The 23,190-nt window shown below is 55.5% G+C and overlaps 2 protein-coding genes across 12 annotated transcripts; one reads left to right on the top strand and one right to left on the bottom strand.

The window, feature by feature from the left end:
* The first annotated feature begins 599 nt into the window (after positions 1-599).
* Positions 600-17,247, top strand: IFFO1 (intermediate filament family orphan 1). 11 transcript variants are annotated; one of them, XM_054444390.2, is made up of 10 exons: positions 612-1,442; positions 5,678-5,738; positions 5,889-5,984; positions 6,782-6,922; positions 7,194-7,202; positions 7,829-8,010; positions 8,133-8,253; positions 8,518-8,613; positions 15,143-15,273; positions 16,187-17,247. In XM_054444390.2, the coding sequence occupies exons 1-10, from the start codon at positions 670-672 to the stop codon at positions 16,290-16,292; spliced, it is 1,716 nt and encodes a 571-aa protein (XP_054300365.1). In that variant the 5' UTR covers positions 612-669; the 3' UTR covers positions 16,293-17,247. The 11 variants fall into 11 exon arrangements, with proteins under 11 accessions (XP_054300356.1, XP_054300363.1, XP_054300362.1 ...); XM_054444381.2 differs by lacking the exon at positions 7,194-7,202 and having other exon boundaries at positions 600-1,442; positions 7,853-8,010; XM_054444384.2 differs by lacking the exon at positions 7,194-7,202 and having other exon boundaries at positions 610-1,442; positions 7,853-8,010; positions 8,521-8,613; positions 16,191-17,247.
* Positions 17,248-18,401: 1,154 nt separating this feature from the next.
* Positions 18,402-22,880, bottom strand: GAPDH (glyceraldehyde-3-phosphate dehydrogenase). The gene is made up of 9 exons (XM_054444391.1): positions 22,228-22,880; positions 21,935-21,986; positions 20,179-20,278; positions 19,991-20,097; positions 19,772-19,862; positions 19,566-19,681; positions 19,391-19,472; positions 18,778-19,190; positions 18,402-18,672 (listed from the first exon to the last, which is right to left on the bottom strand). Exons 2-9 carry the CDS (start codon positions 21,961-21,963, stop codon positions 18,603-18,605), a joined length of 1,008 nt encoding a protein of 335 aa, XP_054300366.1. The 5' UTR covers positions 21,964-21,986; positions 22,228-22,880; the 3' UTR covers positions 18,402-18,602.
* Positions 22,881-23,190: the final 310 nt, after the last annotated feature.

The following is a 23,190-nucleotide window of genomic DNA, read 5'->3' as shown; positions in this document are numbered from 1 at the left end:
GTCAGAGCTAGGGGTGATTGAACTCTGGGGAGAGGAGGGCAATAGAAGTGCAGGGGAAGGCCAGGCACGCTGGCTCATGCCTGTAATCCCAGCACTTTCTGGGAGGCCAAGGCAGGTGGATCACCTGAGGTCAGGAGTTCGAGACCAGCCTGGCTAACATGGTGAAACCTCGTCTCTGCTAAAAATACAAAAAACCAGCCGGGCGTGGTGGCGGGCGCCTGTCATCCCAGCTACTCGGGAGACTGAAGCAGGAGAATCGCTTGAACCCGGGAGGCTGAGGTTGCTGTGAGCCAGGATCGCGCTACTGCACTCCAGCCTGGGCGACAGTGAGATTCGGTCTCAAAAAAAAAAAAGTAGTGTAGGGGAGATGGGCTTGCCAACAGAACCCATGGGGTACTAGAGGTTCTGGGCTTTACGCCACCCCGGCTGGATTCCAGGCGGTGGCTCCCCTCATCCCCGGGCTCGGCCTCAGACCCGGAAAGGTCCAGGGTCCGGCCTCCAATTGGAGCCTGTCATTGGCTTCCCCCTCGGCCCGCCCCCTGACCTCTGCCCTGCTGCCGAGCCGCCTGATTGGTCGGCCCTGTCCCGCCGGCGCCGCATTGGCTCTTCTCGCTCGCCCTCCATCCCTGCTCCTGCACCGGTCTGCATCTCCCAGCAGAAGGCGCAGCCATGAATCCGTTATTCGGCCCCAACCTCTTCCTCCTACAGCAGGAGCAGCAGGGCCTGGCCGGGCCGCTGGGGGACTCATTGGGAGGCGACCACTTCGCCGGGGGAGGAGACTTGCCCCCGGCGCCTCTGTCGCCAGCCGGCCCTGCTGCCTACTCGCCGCCCGGGCCGGGCCCGGCCCCGCCTGCCGCCATGGCCCTCCGCAATGACCTGGGCTCCAACATCAACGTGCTCAAGACCCTGAACCTCCGGTTCCGCTGCTTCCTGGCCAAGGTGCATGAGCTGGAGCGCCGGAACCGGCTGTTGGAGAAGCAGCTGCAGCAAGCGCTGGAGGAGGGTAAGCAGGGCCGGCGGGGCCTCGGTCGTCGCGACCAGGCAGTGCAGACCGGCTTCGTCAGCCCCATTCGGCCCCTGGGGCTGCAGCTGGGCGCCCGGCCGGCCGCTGTCTGCAGCCCTTCGGCGCGGGTGCTGGGCTCGCCCGCGCGCTCCCCGGCCGGCCCCCTCGCGCCCTCCGCGGCCAGCCTCTCGTCGTCCTCCACCTCCACCTCCACCGCCTATTCCTCGTCGGCCCGCTTCATGCCCGGCACCATCTGGTCGTTCTCGCACGCCCGCCGGCTCGGGCCGGGACTGGAGCCCACTCTGGTGCAAGGGCCTGGCTTGTCGTGGGTGCACCCGGACGGGGTGGGCGTCCAGATCGACACCATCACGCCCGAGATCCGCGCTCTCTACAACGTGCTGGCCAAAGTGAAGCGGGAGCGGGACGAGTACAAGCGGAGGTAGGGATTGGGAAAGGGGGACAGGGCTCTCTGTGTCATGCCACTCACAACGGGCCGGGAGTCGGTGTGGGTTCGGAAGAATCAGGGGTGAAAAGAATGAGAGTAAAGTTTGTGCTGTATAATGAGGAGTTTGGAAGGAACTGGATGCAGGGAGACTAGAATCCGCAGAGAATGCAGAAGCCCCGCTCGTGACAGGAAGAAGGACGCTGGAGCGGAACACGGGGGGATTCCTACTTTTCCGGCTTGTCTCTGCCATCCAGGCTTAACTGCGGGTTTTGTGCGGTGTGAAAGGGACTGGGGCTGAGCCCTACCGGTCTCAGCCCTGGGGCAGTTTAGAGATATAAACTTCAAATGTAGGAGGCAAGGATATAGCGTAAATTTGGGAGACTAAATTGAGTGAAATTGGAAGGGGGTAGTGAGGGAGGGGCTGTACCTTGCAACGAGTGATTCTTTCACAGCCCAAGGTTTCCCAAAGAATATTGATGGAAACCAGGTACCTGCTGTGGTTTCATAGGAAAAGCTCCGGGACCTCAAGCCATTGCTTGAGTAGGTCAACAAACTGGGAAAAGAAAGAGTGAAGGGAATTCCCTAGGGTGAGGGTGGAGAGCAGGGCTGATAGGGGAATCTTGGCAGTATAAAGCGCCAGTGGTGGAGGGAGAGTGGAGAGCCAGCAGGGGACTGAGCAGGGAGAAGCTGGGATATGGGTGCTCCCTAGGACTGCGAGGCCGCAGGGCGGGCCCAGTGCATTCTGTGGATGAAGATTTGGCTGTCTGAGAGGAGCCCGACCCCAAGGGGCAAGGGGAAGGGATGTGATGCCAGGAGTGCGGGCTGTATACCAAGTGGATTCCTTAGATGGCTGATAACCAAGCCGACAGGACAGGAGTGAGAGCAGAGGTAGTGTCTTGCAGACTCCAACCCATGCCTTGAGGAGGAAGGGGGTGACTGACAGGCTTTGGTTTGGCAGCCTCCCCTCTCATCTCAGCTATTATGACCCCTTGTGGGCGGGCCTGGGAACTACCTATGCAGCCCAGTGTAGCGGAGATTCAGCACTGGGTGAGGATTGGCTGAATGTTCTAGGAAATGACCGCTGGGTCTGGGGGCGACCTTCAGGGATCGCCACCCTGCTGGAGTTTACCAGATCACAGATCAGCAGGCTTTCTTTTTTTTTTTTTTCCCCCACAAATGATAATGTTTTATTATAGAAAAAGCATCCGAAATACACGATTTCATAAACACTGGTAGGTGAACAAGTGCAATTTTAGAAGTAAATACAAAGTAAAGAGGCAAAACCTACAAGCATTTTGCCTTCAGAAGAAAATGGAATGTTCTCCTGCACTAGTGATCCCACCCAGAACACAAATGTGGCTCCATCTCCTGTGAAAGCATCAGATTTGCTTTCTGAACTCAGTATGCCCATTTCAATAATTGCAAAGTGATGGCAAGAAGTGGCATTGAATACATTACTACAAACCCTTGACTTAAAATATTGAGACAGGGTCTTGCTCTGTCATCCAGGCTGGAGTGCAGTAGCGTCATCATGGCTCACTGCAGCCTCATCCCTCTGGGCTCAAGCAGTCATCCTGCCTCAGCCTCTTGAGTAGCTGGGACTGCAGGTATGCACTACCATGTCCATGCCTGGCTATTTTTTTATTTTTTTGCGTTGCCCAGGCCAGTCTCAAACTCCTGACCTGATCAGCAGGCTTTCTGAGCTTGAGTCCTGTCCTCTTGCTGGCTTCCTTAGTTGTGGTTCATGTTATGTGTCCTTGGGAGTTTCAGCTGTCCTGAAGTCATCATTCTGCCACCCAGAACCAGCCTGTTCTGCTCCTGCAGGAGTTAACTGACACGCTCAGCAGTGGAACAGGCACAGTTCTGGAATACATCCATAACCACAGGAACAACTGCTGTTCTCAGGAGCTTTTTTTTTTTTTTTTTAAACTGAAGGAGCGTTTGTCCTTGGTCCAGCTGTCCAGGGCAGGAAAGAGTTATTCCTTGGGGACTGATTAGCTCATCGCTCTGCAGCACGCTGCTGTGTAGAGAGCCGTAGCTAGACTTGGATGGTACGTGATACTGGCAGTGACTCTTCTTCCACCCCAGATCTCCTGCTCTCATTCTGGTCTCTTTATAGCAACACTTTAACTCCTGTCTTCTGCCTGGAAGGCCTGGGATGGCTTGAGCGCTAAACTGGGAGGTAGCTAAAGGCCTCCTGGGTTCTATTTTCAGCTCCCCTGCCTTGTGTGTGACCTTTTTTTGAGCCCCCGTTTTCCCAACGTAGGAATGGTCCCTGCTTTCTCTCTTCAACCCAGGGATACAGTTTTTTGGAAGAGAGGTGTTTGGTTCATGCAGAACACATGGAAATCGCTCTCATATTCTGCCCATGTTAAGGGAACCTTGTAAGTGAGACCAGATGGAAATGGAGGTGAAAATGAACCCGTTTGTGTGAAGTCTGGCTAAAGAACAAATACAACTGTAGTGGGCTTCCAGATGATTCATTTGTAGATTTTTTTTTTACCCTGTAAGATTTCCTTAAGCTTAACCTTTAGCTATAACTGCCTTACTTAAGTTTCTTACAGGCTTTGTTGAGCTCACTGTGAGATAGCCCCTCCTGCCCTCTTTCACACATCTTGTCCAGGGTTAGCATGCCCTTGACAGGCTTACTGTCTTCCTCCAGGGACTCGTGGGCTCCAGGGGCATGAGGGCACCACAGTTCATGCCTTCACATCGTAGATGAAGAAACCAAGACCCAGAAAAGATAAGGGTCTTAGCTAAGAAAACATAACCTGATGCGACTGAGGCCCTTAGTGGCCTGTCTGCATGAGAATGCCAGAGGGGAGGGGAGAAGCACCTACGGGACACACAGGGAAGGGGGCTGGGAGCCAGGAAGGCTGGGAGCTGGGCTGTGTGGGGAGCCGGCAGGGTGGTGGCTGGGCTGGCTGCCTCCTCCTGCTCTGCCCAGCAGGGAGGGGCAGCTGAAGTGATGTGGAGGAGTTATTATTAGGAATACTGCAGTGCAGCTGTGAGTGAAGAGATGGGACCCAGAGGCTGACATAGGAAGGAAGATGGAGGGAAGGGGAAGAAAGGGCTTAACCCAAGGCTTCAGAAGCTGCCCACTCAGATTTTAATTTTCTTGCTGTCTTCTTGGGCCCTTCCTAACCACCTTTCTTATGTTGAAGTTTCTCCCTTGGTGCAGTTCCCCTCCCTTCTCAGGCTGACAAAAGCGATGAGCTCACAGGAACAGGATTTGAGATGAGCTGCTACGCCAGCTAGACTGCAGGGCCCTGGCACGCCGGATGGGTCCTAAGCAGCCTGGCTTCCATCTCTGTGATGGAATAGAATATGCACCGCCTGCCATGGCTGATAAGACATGACAAAGCTGGCTCTGGGAAGCATGCCCTACCTAGGACCGTGCCCTGTGGCCCAGGGTGTCGTCCGGCCCATTTGCAGTCTTAATCTCTGAATTCTGGGCCCTGGAAGAGGCTGTGTCTAGTTCTCATCTGCCGTACTCACCGAGCCCCTTTACATACTCTACTTTCTCTTTCCCTCTGGGTTTGAGTGCTAGTAACCCCAGGCTCGTGTGTCCACTGCTGTCATGCTGCTGTGGGACTTCTGGCCTCTGAGCCAGTCTGGTCACCCAGCCAGGCTCTGGGTGGGCAGTTTCTGGAGCTTGTGGGGAAGGACTTTGAGTGTCTCATACCAGGCTCTTGACCCACTCTGTTGATACAGTATGTGTCCTGCAGATGCTTTTACAGGGTTAAATGATACCACAGAGGCAGGGCAGCGGGCTTGACGAGCTCTGTTCTGGTGCGGGCAGGAGGCGGGAGCCCGGATCTGTGCGACTGAAGGTGGGAGACTGGGCCGGGTGGACCTGGTGGTCTGGTGTGGGCAGGAGGTGGGCAATGAGGCTAGCCAGACAGCTGGCTGAGCTGGGGCCTGAGCGGGGATGGGCGTCACGGAGGACCGGAGCCTCAGCACTTGCCCAAACAGAGCTCCTGGTGTTCAGCCCGGAGGTTCCGGGAAGGCAGCTGGCGAGCTCGACGCCCATCAGGAAGCACAGAGCCACGTGACAGCTGCAGTTGGTCACCAGCTGGCTGGCCAGGCATTCCTGTGCCCTGCTCCTCCCCATCCAGGGAACCAGAACTGGGGTCTGAGGCCTGAGCCAGACGGGTGGGGACAGGGAGACATGGGGGCAGGGAAGGACTCTGTACCTAAGCTCTCTCCGCCCTTCCCATGTCTGTCAGGTGGGAAGAGGAGTACACGGTGCGGATCCAGCTGCAAGACCGTGTAAATGAGCTCCAGGAGGTGAGGGTGGCGCCCCACTCGCTGCTGCTGCTTCCCTGGGTACCCCTGTCTGCCCATGGCCCTGCTGCCGTCTCCCTGTCCCTCCTTGTCATCTTTATCTTCCTCCCACCTGGGCAGTGCCACCAATATCAGGGTTTCTCCCAACTGCAGGAAGCCCAGGAAGCTGATGCCTGCCAGGAGGAGCTGGCACTGAAGGTGGAACAGTTGAAGGCTGAGCTGGTGGTCTTCAAGGGGCTCATGAGTAACGTGAGTGCAGCCCCAGGCTTCCCGAGGGTCGAAGTGAGGCTTCTGAGGCCAGAAGAGCAGGCCCTTCTAGTGTTGGCCTGTTGGCCTCCCGTCCACGGCTCCTCCCCTTCTCTTTGCTCTCCTTCCCTTTTTCCCCTAGCCACCCCTAACTCCAGAGAAAGAGAAGGAACAAAAGTCTTGGTGTTGCGTCACAGAGGTGGCGCAGCTTCTGAGGGCCTGGGGTTGCAGAGCAGTTGGTGAGCAGCTTCTGGGGTGGAGGCTCTGCAGCTGGTGCCGGGGCCCTGGGCCGATTCCTCAGCCTCTGAGGCCTCACCTTTGGCGTGGGGAAATAAACGCATGCGCTCTGCAGGAGTATTGTGAAGGTGATCATGTACTCAGGACAGTGCCCGCCATGCAGTGTTAGCTGGAAGAGTGTTAGCTGTTGCGATTATTATAGTCCTTTCTCCACTCTTATAATTCCCAGGAGTCTCTTTCTCTCTGGGAATGTAAGTTCCAGGAGGATGAGGACCGCTAATGGTTCCAGTGAGCCCTTGCATGTCCCAGGCACTGGCAATGCCCTCCAGGGCTTCCGTTTGGCCAGGGAGCAGTGGCCCGAGCCGCCCCACGCCCAGCATATTCACACAGTGCTGTGGGGAGGCCACCGCTACCCAGGAAGAGGGGTGCACTCAGCTCAGGGAGACTCCACAGAAGAGGCACCGGTGCAATGTGGTGGGAAGGATGAGGACCTTGCCAGGCCTAATTCGTCCTTGTCTGGAGAACTGGGCGCCTCCTCACTGTTCCCTGGGCTCCCTGGACAGAACCTGTCGGAGCTGGACACCAAGATCCAGGAGAAAGCCATGAAGGTGGATATGGACATCTGCCGCCGCATCGACATCACCGCCAAGCTCTGCGATGTGGCTCAGCAGCGCAACTGTGAGGACATGATCCAGATGTTCCAGGTGAGGACGGAGCTGCCCTCTGCGCTCAGGGGTGGGTGGGGCAGGTGGATGGTTCCTTGGCGGCTGGCCTGGAACGCAGGCCCTGCCTCCTGCTTGGGGAGCCTTACCTGGCAACTGGGGCCCTCACAGGGCTAGGCTGGGGGGTAAGGAGCAGCATCAGGAGGGACATCGTGGAAGCTGTCTCTAACGCCGTCTCTCCCTTCCCCCTCTCTCTCCTCTGTCTGCTTCCTCTCCTCTCTTCCTCTCATCTTCTCTCTTGCTTCCTCCACAGAAGAAGCTGGTTAGTTTGATCTCACGCAAGCTTATTAATGTCCCAGTCCCAGTTTCTAAGCTGCCTAGGCCTCCTGGCCCTCAGTTTGGGTCCGCTGGGCTCTTGAGCACGGATTTTTTTCTGCCCTTTCTCTTTTCCTTGCTCTTCCCCCTTTTTCTCTCTATCTCTTGTTCTCTTGACTGCATTTCTTTCTCTCCCTTCTCCCCCGGCTTTCCAGATCTGGATGTGATTCAGGTTCTCCTTTGTACACATTGCACCCTCATCCTCCTTGCGGCCTAAAGCTTTTTTTTTTTTAGTTGAGTCATTTAATAAAAAAGACTTTTTTTAGAAAAAAAATTTCCTCTTGAGCCATCATGCACATCTGACTGCAGCCCCAATGAGCCCTTCCTCCCTTGTCTGACCGCTCTCTTTCTCGATTTCTTCTTGTTGTGCCTTCTCAGTCTGCAGCCCTGGCCCCCGCTGTGTGTCTGGCCCTTGGTGACTGTCCGTGTTTCTGTTCCTGTCATTGTAACTGACTTTTCTCTCTGTCTGCTCCCCCCTTCCTGCTGGTTCATGCTTCTCCCCCATTCCCACCCTCTCTGCCCGGCCTCCTGCTCCCGCCCTTTCTCCTCATGCACCCGGCCTCGTCTCTGTAGTCTCTGCACTTGTCTCCCATTAAGGTCCCATCCATGGGGGGGCGGAAGCGGGAGCGCAAGGCTGCCGTCGAGGAGGACACCTCCCTGTCGGAGAGTGAGGGGCCCCGCCAGCCCGATGGGGATGAGGAGGAGAGCACAGCCCTCAGCATCAACGAGGAGATGCAGCGCATGCTCAACCAGCTGTGAGTCCACAGGCCGTGCTCCTGCAGCACCGACGCCACAGCAGCCCAGGAGGCCGGAGCTCCCCAGTCCCCCGCCAGGACGAGGCCCCGCCCGCCCTGACACCCGGGTTCCCTGTCTCTAGGAGGGAGTATGATTTTGAGGACGACTGTGACAGCCTGACTTGGGAGGAGACTGAGGAGACCCTGCTGCTTTGGGAGGATTTCTCAGGCTATGCCATGGCAGCTGCAGAGGCCCAGGGAGAGGTAACCTCTGCTCCCGGCCTCAGGGCCCTCTGGCTCTGCCTCTCCAGCCTGACGCCCACTCCCCCGTTCCTCTCCTCGCTCTGTCCCCCCATGTGGCTGTCATCCTCTACCTGCGTCTCCCCTCTTCCTTTATCCTTTTGCTTTTCTTTCTCCAGTTTCTTTAACCGGACTTCCTCTCTCTCTCTCTCCCTGACTTGGCCCTTTGGAATGCGTCCCATCCCATCCCTCCTTGGCTGGCCTCCCCCGCTTCCCTTTCTACTCCAGCAGCAGGAAGATAGCCTGGAGAAGGTGATTAAAGATACGGAGTCCCTGTTCAAAACCCGGGAGAAGGAGTATCAGGAGACTATTGACCAGATAGAGGTAAGGGCAGGAGCGGAAGCCAGGGGCACAGTGTCCCAGAGGGTTTTGAGTGGGGCTGCAGGCGCAGTGGCCTCATCCCTGTTGCAGGACCCTAGAGACCAAGGTCTTGGGAGGAGGAGTGATCTCTCAGCTATAGTCCTTCTGGTGGGCTCTGAAGACCTCAGGCTCTGGAAACAGACAGATGTCGGTTAAAATCTCAGCTCTGTTACTTACAACCACCCTGAACTTGTAATAAGTTACTTGTTCCCTCTGAGCCCCTCCCTCCCTCCCTCGTTTCCTTCCTTCCTTCCTTCCTTCCTTCCTTCCTTCCTTCCTTCCTTCCTTCCTTCCTTTTTCTCTCTCTCTCTCTCCCCCCTCTCCCTCTCCCCCTCTATCCCTCCCTCTCTCTCTCCCTCTCTCCCTTGTCTTTCTGTCCTTTCTTTTTTGAGACAAGGTCTCACTCTGTTTCACTCTGTTGCCTAGGCTGGAGTGATCCTCCCACCCCAGCCTTCTGAGTAGCTGGGCCCACAGGTGTGCGCCACCACACCCAGCTAATTTTTATCATTTTTTTTTTTGTAGAGATGGGGTCTCCCTGTGTTTCCCAGGCAGGTCTTAAACTCTTGGGCTTAAGTTGATCCTCCTGCCTCGGCCTCCCAAAGTGCTAGAATTAGAGACATGAGCCATGTATCCAGCCCTATACCTGTTTCTTTCTTTCTTTCTTTCTTTCTTTCTTTCTTTCTTTCTTTTTTTGAGACAGGGTCTTGCTCTGTCACTCCAGGCTCACTGCAGCCTTGATCTTCTGGATCCAAGCAATCCTCCTACCTCAGCCTCCCAAGTAGCTGGGACCACAGGCGTGTGCTACCACACCCGGCTAATTTTTTTATTTTTTACAGAGACAGGGTGTCACTATGTTTTCCAGGCTGGCCTCAAACTTCTGGGTTCAAGCAGTTCTCCTAACTCGGCCTCACAAAGTGTTGGGATTACAGGCATGAGCCACTGTGCCGGGCCTTTTTATTTGTAAAATGAGGAATTTAATAATACCTCACCTATAGGGTTGTTTAGAAGATCAGATGAAATAATGCACATATAGAGCTTAGGGCAGTGTCTGGCTCATAGCGAGTGTAGCATAGTGGGGACTGTTTTATTATTCTTAACACTGTCAGTGCCATAGCACTCAGAGATGGACTGGGACTTTCCTATTTCTTCCACTCAGCCTTTGAGATAACAGAGAAATCTCCATGCTTTTTCCCAAGCCTTGAAGTACCTTCTAGAGGTACCTAGAGGCAAGTAGAGCTGGTGCTTTAACTCAAACTCTAGGCTTTAGGAGCTGCAGGAAGGATTTGTGGAGGCCGGGCACAGTGGCTCACGCCTATAATCCCAGCACTTTGGGAGGCTGAGGCAGAAAGATCACGAGGTCAGGAGATCGAGACCATCCTGGCTAACACGGTGAAACCCCGTCTCTACGAAAAATACAAAAAAAATTAGCCGGGTGCGGTGGCGGGCGCCTGTAGTCCCAGCTACTCGGGAGGCTGAGGCAGGAGAATGGCGTGAACCTGGGAGGCGGAGCTTGCAGTGAGCCGAGATCACGCCACTGCACTCCAGCTGGGCGACAGAGCGAGACTCAGTCTCAAAAAAACAAACAAAAAAAGGAAGGATTTGTGGAACCACACAATGGAGGTTGCTGTTGCTGTGGGAGGAGGGATGGACGGGACCCCCGGGGAGCTCTCCTGGCCTGGTGAGATGGTCCTTTCCCGACGCTCTGACTTGGGGAGAGGCATGGAGCCTTCTCTGCCTCTCAGCCTCTCTTCAAGCCCACATGGGAGATTCATACGTAGTCCCCCCCTTATCTGCAGGGCATGTGTTCCAAGACCCACAGTGGATGCCTGAAACCAAAGATAGCACTGACCTCCTGATAGCTTGGGTCCAGTTGCTGTCAACTGGAACGTGTTTCTGTTCATGTCTTCCACCCATACATTCAATGCCTTTTCTATCTTAACTAAGCACTTAGCATGCTCTGTGGCAGTACTTTTTACAGTTCGAAGTGTGACAGCAAAACTGGCACAAATTTCTTTTTCTTTCTTTACAATTTCACGGATAGAAGATTCATTCTTACTGTAGGGCTTAGCAACCTCAGAATCGGATTCTGTTTCTTATTAAGTTGAAAACTTTTACCTTTTCACTTAAAGGGAGCATATTTTGGCTTCTCTTTCGCATATCCAAATTGCCAGCATCACTACTCTTGTGCTTTGGGGCCATTATGAAGTAAAAATAAGGGTTCCTTGAACACAGGCACTGCGATACCACGACAGTCAATCTGATCACTGAGATGGCTACCAAGTAACTAATGGGCAGGCAGTGTAGACAGTGTGGATCCTTGGGACAGAGGGAGGGTTCATGTCCTGGTCTGGATAGAGTGAGTTTTTTTTTTTTTTTCGAGATGGAGTCTTGCTCTGTCGCCCAGGCTGGAGTGCAGTGGCTTGAACTCGGCTCACTGCAAGCTCCACCTCCCGGGTTCACGCCATTCTCCTGCCTCAGCCTCCGGAGTAGCTGGGGCTACAGGCACCTGCCATCACGCCCAGCTAATTTTTTTTTTGTATTTTTTCGTAGAGACGGGGTTTCACCGTGTTAGCCAGGATGATCTTGATCTCCTGACCTCATGATCTGCCCACCTTGGCCTCCCAAAGTGCCGGGATTACAGGCGTGAGCAACCACGCCCAGCCGATAGAGTGAGATTTTATCAGGCCACTCAGAATAGCGTGCAATTTAAAACTTAGGAATTGTTTATTTCTGGAATCTTTCATTTAATATTTTCAGATCAAGGTTCACCTTGGGTACCTGAAGCTGTGGAAAGTGAAACCAGTGGATAGGGAGAGAGTGACTATTCTTTTTTTTTTTTTTTTTTTTTTTTTGAGATGGAGGCTCGCTCTGTCGCCCAGGTTGGAGTGCAGTGGCATGATCTCGGCTCTCTGCAAGCTCTGCCTCGTGGGTTCATGCCATTCTCCTGCCTCAGCCTCTGGAGTAGCTGGGACTACAGGCGCCCACCACCACGCCTGGCTAATTTTTTGTATTTTTTAGTAGAGACGGGGTTTCACCATGTTAGCCAGGATGGTCTCGATCTCCTGACCTCGTGATCCACCCGCCTTGGCCTCCCAAAGTGCTGGGATTACAGGTGTGAGCCACCGCCCCCGGCCTTGACTTTATTCTTATTGCTCTCACATTGGAGGTATTTGAGAAGGAAGTCAAGAAATTATTTTCCTATATACTCATTCTCCCAACACACATCAAACTGTCCTGCTCCTGCATCAAACCTGGTTTTCTTGGCCAGGTAGATGAGGTTTCCTGGATTTGTGCTGCTAGCTAAAGACATGGCAAGGGAAACCAGTCCTCCCTACCCTCCTGTCTACCGCAGCTCGATGTTTCCTCCTCCTGCCTGACCTGATTCTTGCCTCCCTCTTTTGGATGGTGGATTTAAGGTCTGTGTTTTCACTGTGCCTTCAAGCAAGTAGGGGCCTTTGTGCGGCCATCCTCGTGAAGAAGAGATCTCGAGCTGCCATCTCTCCCTAGTCTTCCCTGGACCTCAGGTGCCCAGTGTAAAACATGATCTGAAGAATGAAAATAATATCTTAAATGGAATCATGCCTTTTAAGCTATTTTTGGCCGGGCGTGGTGGCTCTCGCCTGTAATCCCAGCACTTTGGGAGGCCAACGCGGGCAGATCACTTGAGGTCAGGCGTGTGAGACCAGCCTGGCCACCAACATGTGAAACCCCCTCTCTACTAAAAATACAAAAAGTAGCCAGGCATTGTGGTGGGCACCTGTAATCCCAGCTACTTGGGAGGCTGAGGCAGGAGAATTGCTGGAATCTGGGAGGTGGAGGCTGCAGTGGAGGTGGAGGCTACAGTGGAGGTGGAGACTGCAGTGAGTGGAGATTGCACCACTGCACCACAGCCTGGGCAACAGAGCGAGACTCCATCTCAAAAAAAAAAAAAAAAAAATAGAGGTATTTTCAAATCATCTGACTCCTCATCTGTCCCAGTACAATGACTTTAGGCAGCAGTCCCCAACCTTTTTGGTACCAGGGACTGGTTTTGTGGAAGACAGTTTTTCCACTGATCCGGGGGGAATGATTTTGGGATGATTCAAGCACATTACATTTATTGTGCACTTTATTACTATTTTTAAAAATTATTTTATTTTATTTTTTTGAGACAGAGTTTTGCTCTTGTTGCCCAGGCTGGAGTGCAATGGTGCAATCTTGGCTCACTGCAACCTCCGCCTCCTGGGCTCAAGCAGTTCAGCCTCAGCCTCCCAAGTAGCTGGGATTACAGGCATGCGCCACCATGCCTGGCTAATTTTGTATTTTTAGTAGAGACGGGGTTTCTCCATGTTGGTCAGGCTGGTCTCGAACTCCCGACCTCAGGTGATTCACCACCTCGGCCTCCCAAAGTGCTGGGATTACAGGCATGAGCCACTGCGTCCGGCCTGTGCACTTTATTTCTATTATTATTACGTTGTAATATATAATGAAATAATTCTACAACTCACCATAATGTAGAATCAGTGGGAGCCCGGAACTTGTTTTCCGCAACTAGACGGTCCCATCTGGGGGTGATGGGAGACAGTGACAGATCATCAGACATTAGATTCTCATAAGGAGCACACAACCTAGATCCCTCGCGTGTGCAGTTCACAGCAGGGTTCATGCTCCTATGAGAATCTAATGCCACCGCGGATCTGACAGGAGGTGGAGCTCAGGCCGTAATGCCAGTGATGGGGAGCAACTGTAAATACAGATGAAGCTTCACTCACTTACCCACTGCTCACCTCCTGCTATTTGGCCTGGTTCCTAACAGGCCACAGACAGGTACTGGTCCATGGCCTGGGATTTGGGGACTTCTGCATTAGGGGAACCGTTAGGAGGACTTGCTGACCTCAGGAGTACCCAAGGTGCCTTTATCTTTGTGACCTTTGATCTCTCAGGGTCACTAAGATGGAGCAAGGACCAGTTGCTCTGGTAAAGCCAAGGCCCAGAGTGGTGGGCGGGAGGCAGTTCTTCCCCACCGCTCCTCACCTCTCTCTCTCCATCTCCTCCCGTCTCACCCCCAAGTCTGTTCACACAGCGAGCCTGCAGTTTTCAAGGTAGCTTGTCAAGGACATCTCCTGACATGCATGTTCACCTCCTGACCTTGTTCCTGCTGTAAATTTGTGAATTAAGTGGGGACATAGACATATGCAGAGACTACTGGTGGCAGTACTAGCCTTGTATTTCAGTAGAATATATTTGGTTCATTTCCTTCTTCCCAGTCTCCCTGAGTGATGGTTCCAGAACCCAGCTCCCTGCACTCTGGTTCTTCCAAGGTGGAGAAATTGGGGTGTAGGAAGCTGATCTGAACAAGGGCCGATGGCACTGTATTTTCCCCCTGGGTTGAACAGTCACTGTGTCCTGTCCTCCCACTACTGTGGGGCCCCAGCTGTGGATCCAAGCCTGCCAGTGAAGCTGTCCCCACTAGGGTTTCTCACCCAGCCAGCTGCCATCTCACTCCAAATGTCACTGTCCTGACCATCTCTGTTGTCTGACCCTGTAACCTGTTTCCTTCTTTCTCTAAGTTCCCACCCTCTCTGTCCAATCCACATTATCACAGCTGATATCCTCCCCGTTCTCTTCACTCAGGCAGTCACGAATGTCATCTCCAGGCAGTTTCATTTTGCCTCCCCTTGTGGCCCCTGCCCTTTGTACCCAAAACAAAGAGAGGCAGTCAACTGTCCCTGGCACTGAGTTTGTGCTGCCTGGGCCCTGCCTCTCCGCCTGCCTCAGAGTGTGGGCTGCAGAATGGGCCCTGGGAGGGAGACCGGATTTCTTTGATTCTGAGCCCCGTGTTTTCCACGTGTGACATTTCTGAAGTCAGGACATGTCTCAGAATCAGTGGCACCTCCAATATGGGAGTCTTCCTTTTAGTGTCTGAAAATGGCTTTTAGGTGAGAAAATAAAGTGATAAGGAGAGAATGGTAAGAGGATTGGGCCCCTTTCAGCAGTGAGCCAGGCTTGTGTGCCACGGGTCTCATTGGCACGTCACAGAGAGAGTTAATTCCCTTCAAGGTCTGGGTCTGCCAGGATGAGGAAGACCCGTCGCTAACCCTTACGGGAGCTCACAGTGCAGTGAGGGGATGGCCCAGGACCAACGCAGTACAGGGGATGAGGGGGGAGCTGGGCCCCACGGGAACCTGTGTGGCCCTGGGAGCCTGTGGATCTGCTCCATCCCGCCCACGCTGACTTTACTCACCACTCTTACCAGTCTTAAAAGAACACAGCCTGCAGCAGTACCTTTGCATTCCTCCATAGGCAAAGATTTCCAGGAAAACCAGAGGAAATGATAGTGTATTCGGTGCCTTCTGCCTTGGTCTGATTTATTTTAAAATCTGAGCCTTCAGTAATGGCTGCCTGGGCCCCCGGCCCAGCCACTGCTCTTGGCGTGTTAGCCTCCTGGCGGGGGCAACAGAGGCGCTGTGAACCCCACCTGTTAACCCCGATGGCCCTGCCTGCCCCACCACAGCTGGAGCTGGCCACGGCCAAGAACGACATGAACCGGCACCTGCACGAGTACATGGAGATGTGCAGCATGAAGCGTGGCCTGGACGTGCAGATGGAGACCTGCCGCCGGCTCATTACCCAGTCTGGAGACCGGTAGGCGCCTCCCCTGGGCATGGGGACTTCCGGGGGGACACAGCCCCAAAGACCCTCAGGCAATGACTGGGTCACATCTTGCTGTGGGGCTGCCCTTTGGGAGTTACCTGGTGTGGCTGGCCCAGACCCACAGCTCTCTCCCTTGGCAGTTGGATGACGCTATGTCTATTCATGGCGGGAGGGCTGAAATCTCCCAAGGCCACCAGCTCTGGTGGTTCCCCTGGTTAGAGGCAGTTTAAAAACTGGTAAGGAACAGAAGGGTTGTGGGGGCAGATTTTTATCTAAAGTCAGGGCCATGATTTGTGCATTTGACCCTGTGTAAGTTACACCGCAACAAGAAAGTGAATTTTTAAAAATCACAAAAATACTGCAGATAGACATAAAGCCAAGGCCCTGGAGTCGGGGTGCTGGAGGCTCAGCAGCTTCTCTCCTACTGTGACTTCAGCTATTTCTTTTTTCTTTGTTTTGGGCTCACTACAACCTCCGCCTCCCAGGTTCAAGCGATTATCTTGCCTCAGCCTCCCGAGTAGCTGGGATTACAGGCACCTGCCACCACACCTGGCTAATTTTTGCATTTTTAGTAGAGATGGGGTTTCACCATGTTGGCCAGGCTTGCCTTGAACTGCTGACATCATGATCCACCTGCCTCGGCCTCCCAGAGTGCTGGAATTACAGGCGTGAGCCACCATGCCTGACCTCAGCCTCTGAGTTCCCCAGACACAGGCGGGGCCCATTTCCCTGTCAGGGTGGGGTTGGAGAGAGTTCAGTTCCTGCCACTCCGTCGCCATCCTGCGGCCCCGCCCTCGCTTCCGGTACTTCTCACCTGCTGCCAGAGGATGAGGCAGCAGGAAGAGGAGTGCCGTCTTCAGGATTCCTGCCTGCCCCAAGGTTGACAACTGGTGTTTTTTTCTAGAAAGTCTCCTGCTTTCGCTGCGGTCCCGCTTAGCGACCCGCCGCCACCGCCAAGCGAGGCTGAGGACTCCGATCGCGATGTCTCATCTGATAGCTCCATGAGATAGAGACCTTCCTCCCCCTTGCACCCGAGGCCCTCACAGCTGGGAACTCAGCGAGGCAGAGGGTGGGGCTGCACAGAGGGGAACATCAGCTGTAGCTCTGCACCAGGCCGGCCCCTGGGGACTGGGGCGCTCCTCCCTCGGGCTTTCTCCCTCGGTCTTGGCTTCTCCAGGGCTCTGGGGTGTCTGGAGCTAGGCTTGGCCCTACCATTCTGGGGCCATTTCCACCACAGTTGGGGCTGTCCTGCCTTCACGCGTGGGTGTCTGCTACTTCCCCATCTTTAAAATGCTGCCAGAGCGATTGCGGCCCCTCACCTTGTCCACGTATCAGGAATGTGAATATGGGACCTTTCCTCCATCCCTGTTGTCCGGAGCCAGCTCACTGTCTTCCACACTGGTGCTAACTGGCCCAGGCACTGGAGTGGAATAGAATGCAGCTGGAGGCTACGCATGGCCTCTGCAGCACACGCAGTTGGAAAGGGCTTCTGTCCCTGTCAGCGGCGGAGGGCGTTGGGGCTGGCCGGGGCACCTCGTCCCTGCTATGGTCCACATGCTCATGCTGTCCACCTGCCAGGTGGAGCATATGTGGCTGTGGCCCTCCCTCGTGGAGGTGCCGTGCTTTCAAGAGGCCTTAGTGCCCCGGATGGGCACAGTGTTTTGAAGGGAGGAGGGAGCTCTTGCTCTCCTGGTCACTGCAAAATGACAGAGAAGGTGAAGCTCCGTGCATGTGCGCGCGGGTCTATGTGCGCTCAGGGTCTCTGTTTAAGTATCAGCTAAAGGTGTGCCTCCTCCGTGTCTGTCATACACTGAGACCAACAGGCTACAGTGTCCCTGATTCTTGGAAACGCCTGGAGAAGCTGGGGAGATGCGATTCACGATGCCTCGGTATAGGGGGCTGTGTTGAGCTGACATTCAAATGGATTCTTTAATAATAATGAAACTAGCGAGTATTTATTGTGAACTTTGGTGTCACTGTCTCAAGCACTTCCTAATATTCACTAGTTTGAACTCTGAGGTAGGTACTTTTTTTTTTTTTTTTTTTTGAGATGGAGTCTCATACTCTGTTGCCTAGGCTGGAGTGCAGTGGCGTGGTCTCAGCTCACTGCAGCCTCCACCTCCAGGGTTCAAGCGATTCTCCTGCTTCAGCACGCCTGTAGCTGGGACTATAGGCGTGCGCCATCACACCTGGCTAATTTTTGTAATTTTAGTAGAGACGGAGTTTCACCATGTTGGCCAGGCTGGTCTCAAACTCCTGACCTCAGGTGATCCACCCACCTTGGCCTCCCAAAGTGCTGGGGTTACAGGCGTGCGCGCTCTACCGAGGTATTTACTTTTGTCTCCACTAGGTAAGTGCACGTGCAAAGTGAAGCCCGGGAGTAACTGCCCAAAGCCATTGAACTGTTCAGTGGCAGAGCCAGGGGTCTGGACCTAGGTCCCAGCTACATGCCTTGCCCCTACCCAAGCTTCCCTAAGGATGATGATGGAAGTAAGTCACCCTGACACATTTCAGTTCATCTTCCTCAAAACTATGCGAGGTGGGCATTAACTTTACCGATTTTTAAACGTTATATAATCCTTACCGTCTTGGGCATGGTTTTAGGTACTTGGTTTACCTAGGTGAATCCTGCTGAAGACCTTAGGGGCTGGCCACAATGACATCCTCAGATAAGACACGAGGGCACAGAAAGCAATAGAGCATGTGCTCAAGACCTCACAGCTGCGGAGGCCAAGCCGGAATTGCCCGCTGCAGCTGAGCTCCACTAACCAGTCACCATCAGAGCCCAGTGCGAACCCTGACTTCCTCCACCTGTCAGCCTCCCTGGGGCTGCCCGCAGAATAGCTTCTTCCATGTTTGGCCAACAGCAGATAGTCTAGGACTAGGAGCAAGGAGAGGAAAAGGCCTTGTTCTCTGAAGCAGTGGTGCCAGCTTCCTGTAGCACTCAAGACGTCTGAGCGGGAAGCAAATGGTTCTCGAAGCAAGCAAGGCTGTTTGGAGGCCCTACCCTAAGTCTGAGGAGAACATACCAGGTCCCTCCCAGCAAGAATGTCTCACCTTGACAAGCCCAGCTTCCCTCCCCTCTGCCCCAGACCCTAGGATAAGACAGGACAAGTAACTGGCTGAGCACAGGGTACTTTATTGATGGTACACGACAAGGTGCGGCTCCCTAGGCCCCTCCCCTCTTCAAGGGGTCTACATGGAAACTGTGAGGAAGGGAGATTCAGTGTGGTGGGGGACTGAGTGTGGCAGGGACTCCCCAGCAGTGAGGGTCTGTCTCTTCCTCTCGTGCTCTCGCTGGGGCTGGTGGTCCAGGGCTCTTACTCCTTGGAAGCCATGTGGGCCATGAGGTCCACCACCCTGTTGCTGTAGCCAAATTCGTTGTCATACCTGAAAGATGAAGAGTTGTCAGGGCCCTTTTTCTGAGCCGGCCACCAGAGGGCGCCAGACCCTGCACCACTTTTTCCGAGCCCGTCTCTGGCCCCAGCCACATACCAGGAAATGAGCTTGACAAAGTGGTCGTTGAGGGCAATGCCAGCCCCAGCATCGAAGGTGGAGGAGTGGGTGTCGCTGTTGAAGTCGGAGGAGACCACCTGGTGCTCAGTGTAGCCCAGGATGCCCTTGAGGGGGCCCTCCGACGCCTGCTTCACCACCTTCTTGATGTCATCATATTTGGCAGCTTTTTCTAGACGGCAGGTCAGGTCCACCACTGACACATTGGCAGTGGGGACACGGAAGGCCATGCCAGTGAGCTTCCCGTTCAGCTCAGGGATGACCTTGCCCACAGCCTTGGCAGCGCCAGTAGAGGCAGGGATGATGTTCTGGAGAGCCCCGCGGCCATCACGCCACAGTTTCCCGGAGGGGCCATCCACAGTCTTCTGGGTGGCAGTGATGGCATGGACCGTGGTCTGCAAAAGGAGGGAGTGAGGCCCTGCAGAGTGCTCTCCACATCACCCCTCTACCTCCCACCCCACCTTGAAAGGAAATTATGGGAAAGCCAGTCCCCAGAACCCCCAACCCCAGGGTTGCATGCAGCCCCGGCAGGTAGGAGGAGCCGGTCTTGGATGAGAAAGGCGGGAGCCTCAGTCCCATTCCCCAGCTCTCATACCATGAGTCCTTCCACGATACCAAAGTTGTCATGGATAACCTTGGCCAGGGGTGCTAAGCAGTTGGTGGTGCAGGAGGCATTGCTGCAAACAAAGAGGGAGCGGGGGGGCAAGTCAGGGGAGCATGTCCACAGGGTGCCAGGCTGGCCGCTTCTCCACTGGCCCTGCCTCCCTCACCTGACGATCTTGAGGCTGTTGTCGTACTTCTCATGGTTCACACCCATGACGAACATGGGGGCGTCAGCAGAGGGGGCAGAAATGATGACCCTTTTGGCTCCCCCCTGCAAATGAGCCTACAGCAGAAAAGTAGACAGTTATAAACCCGGGTTCTGCCTTTGCAGGGCTGAGTCAGCTTCCCCTACCGTGGGCCCTCCTGCACTCACCCCAGCCTTCTCCATGGTGGTGAAGACGCCAGTGGACTCCACGACGTACTCAGCGCCAGCATCGCCCCACTTGATTTTGGAGGGATCTCGCCTATGGGGGTGGGGGGAGACGGGGACAGGACCATATTGAGGGACATGAGCTTACCATAGACCCAAGGGAGCCACACCATCCTAGTTGCCTCCCCAAAGCATATTTCTTCCATTCTGTCTTCCACTCACTCCTGGAAGATGGTGATGGGATTTCCATTGATGACAAGCTTCCCGTTCTCAGCCTTGACGGTGCCATGGAATTTGCCATGGGTGGAATCATACTGGAACATGTAAACCTGGGAGAATACGCGAGGGTATGAAGGAGCTGCCCATCAGCCAGGTGGCTCCTCCCACACCAGCTCTGGGGCAGCACTCACCATGTAGTTGAGGTCAATGAAGGGGTCATTGATGGCAACAATATCCACTTTACCAGAGTTAAAAGCAGCCCTGGTGACCAGGCGCCCGATACGACCAAATCTAAGAGACGAGAGGCAAGAAGGCATGAGGAGGGGAGGCTTCTCCAGAATATGGGAGCAGCCCTAGGCCACCTCCCCATTAAGAGGGTGAATGCAGCATCTCCTTACCCCCAAGGAGGGCCCAAGAGGTTGAATTTTATCTCCCTTGAGTTTCCCTGCCAGGCTGGCCTGGCTTTACGGCATGGCTGCAACTGAAGGCTCCATTGCTACCCAACACCCCCAGTCACAGGAAGCCCTTCCAGGAGAAGCGGCCATGTGGGGCACTGCCACCCACAGTCTGGGCACAAGCTTTGCACATGGTATTCACCACTCCACTATGCCACCCCAGGAATGCTTGCTGCTGCCTAGCTCAGCTTCAAGCTGCACCCTTTAGGGAGAAAAGACTTGTACACTCAGCATCATCAAACTCAAAGGGCAGGAGTAAAGGTCAGAAATTAATTGGACAGGGCAAGCCCACCCCTTCTCTAAGTCCTTCCTACAAAAGGGACAGAGATTGGGGCGGGGGCCAAGAGGGGAAGCTGTATTTTAACCCCCTAGTCCCAGGGCTTTGATTTGCCAAGTTTCTTGTCCTTCCTAGCTCTTTTCCAGAAATCAGGAGTGGGAGCACAGGTATGTGCATGTGTGTGGGGAGAAGGGATGGGAGAGAGCCCCAGCCCAGGTCCCCAGCTACAGAAAGGTCAGCAGCTATATTTAACCTCAGACCAGGGTGCGGTGGGAGATCTGGTTTCCAGAAGACGGAATGGGGAGAAGGGCAGGTTTCCCGAGGCTCCCAGACACCCAATCCTCCCGGTGACATTTACAGCCTGGCCTTTGGGGGTCGGGTCAACGCTAGGCTGGCAGGGGAAAAGCGGGGCCATGAGGTGAGCCGGCGCTGCAGGGAGGGGCCACCGCCAGAGGGGCCATTTTGAGGTGGAAATGTCCTTTTCCAACTACCCATGACTCAGCTTCGCCCGGCTTGGCACCAAGCCACAGCCACCACACCTCTGCGGGGAGGGGACACAGGAGAAACTCCATAAACCCACTTCTTTGATTTACCAGAAAATAATCTAGGAAAAGCATCACCCGGAGGAGAAATCGGGCTTGCGGCTCAGGGGCCAGCTAGCCTCGCTCCACCTGACTTCCCCGCCACACGCGACTCCACCCATCGAGGCAGGAGCGCAGGGTTAGTCCCCGGCAGGGTTTCCTAACGGCGGCCCATTCATTTCCTTCCCGGTTGCAACATGGCGGCCGCTCTACCGCAGGCGCAGCATCCGGACAAGGATGCACCCGCTGCGCACTGGCATCCCGGGGCCTGCGGTGCCGGAGGCCATGGGGGAGGGGCTCCTCTGCAACACGTGACCCCGCAGAGCGCGAAAGGAAAGAAAGCGTCCCCAGCTAGGGGTCCGGGTCGGGATCTCTGGCGTGAGTAGGGACCTCCTGTTCCTGGGGACTAGGGGAAGGAGGCTCCGGGCAGATGGCGCCGCAAGGGCGGAGCTGCACAGGGCGCCACAGCCTGGGTGCGGGGCTCCGCCAGGTCCGGACGCTGACCTTGAGCTCTCCTTGCGGGGCACAGTTACCCTGCCCCCATACGACTGCAAAGACCCGGAGCCCGCAAGGCTCGTAGACGCAGTTCGGGGGCGGTCGCAGCCCAGGGCCCCCCAGCCACCCGCGAACTCACCCGTTGATTCCAACCTTCACCTTCCCCATGGTGTCTCAGCGATGTAGCTCGGCTGCGCGGAGGGAGAGAACAGTTAGCGCCTAGTGGCCCCAGCCGACACCCACGCCTCCCCTCCCCTCCCCCCACCAGGCCTCCATGCCCAGCCCGCGCCGCATCACGTCCTCCGCCCGCGCCTGCAATGCGGAGGCCGCCCGGGCCCACCCCGCAGCGGCGCGAACACGTCCGGCCCGCGCCCGCCCCTGCCGCCTTCAGGCCGTCTCTAGCCTCCCGGGTTCCTCTCCGCCCGTCTTCACCTGGCGATGCAAAAGAATATGCGGCTGACTGTCGAACAGGAGGAGCAGAGAGCGAAAGGGGAGGCTGCGGGCTCAATTTATAGAAACCGGGGGCGCGGCGGCAGGCGGTGACTCGGCCCCGCCTCCCGCCGGGCTCAGCCAGTCCCAGCCCAAGGACTTGAGGCTTGAGCTACGTGCGCCCGTAAAACCGCTAGTAGCCGGGCCCTACTTTCTCCCCGCTTTTTTTTTCCGCAGCCGCCTCGTTCAACTGGGCACGCACCGAGCGTGTGGGCCCCGACGGAGGGGGGAAGGGACTGAGATTGGCCTGATGGAAGGTGATCGGTGCTGGTTCCCAGGACTGGACTGTGGGCAGCAGGAGACTAGGGAGTCAAGGACGGGGGCCCTTACACGCACGGATGAAACAGGAGGACTTTGGGAGCGACTGAGCTGGGGAATTGGAGCCGGAGCCCAGCACGGCTCGCGGCTGCACGCGGCCTGCCCCCTCCCCTTTCTTTCTTTCAAAGGCTGAGAGGCGGGAAAGTTGGGGAACTTCTCGAGGCTCTGCGGTAGTGACACCGGACAGCTCAGGCAAAGGCCTAGGAGGGGCCCATGGGCCTCGGGCTGGGGCCCGTGGTCCCTTCCCAGCCCCCACTTCCCCCTTCCCAGCCCCCACTTCCCCCTCCCCATCTCCTGGCTCCTGGCCTCTCAGGGACCGAGGCCTGGGCTGGGCACTGGGCAGTGGGGGCCTGGAGAGGAAGGAGGCTCGGGAGGCGGCTTGAGGGGGAGGTTTCTGCATGGAAGGTCACGATGTCCTGGAGCCCTGTAGCCTGGACCTGATAATTAGGGCAGACAATCCCGGCCCTGTGTGCACCACCGGCTCTCTCCGGGCTGGAGCCCCAGGCGGAGGACAGGATGGCTGGTGGGGGCCCAGAGGCCTCCCACAAAGGCACTCCTGGAAACCTGTGGGCTGTGCTGCCTAGGGTG

Source organism: Pongo pygmaeus, chromosome 10 (assembly GCF_028885625.2).
Source record: "Pongo pygmaeus isolate AG05252 chromosome 10, NHGRI_mPonPyg2-v2.0_pri, whole genome shotgun sequence".
NCBI classification, from domain to species: domain Eukaryota; kingdom Metazoa; phylum Chordata; class Mammalia; order Primates; family Hominidae; genus Pongo; species Pongo pygmaeus.
The sequence above is the reverse complement of the archived record's forward strand: the minus strand, read 5'-3'. Positions and strand labels throughout refer to the sequence as shown.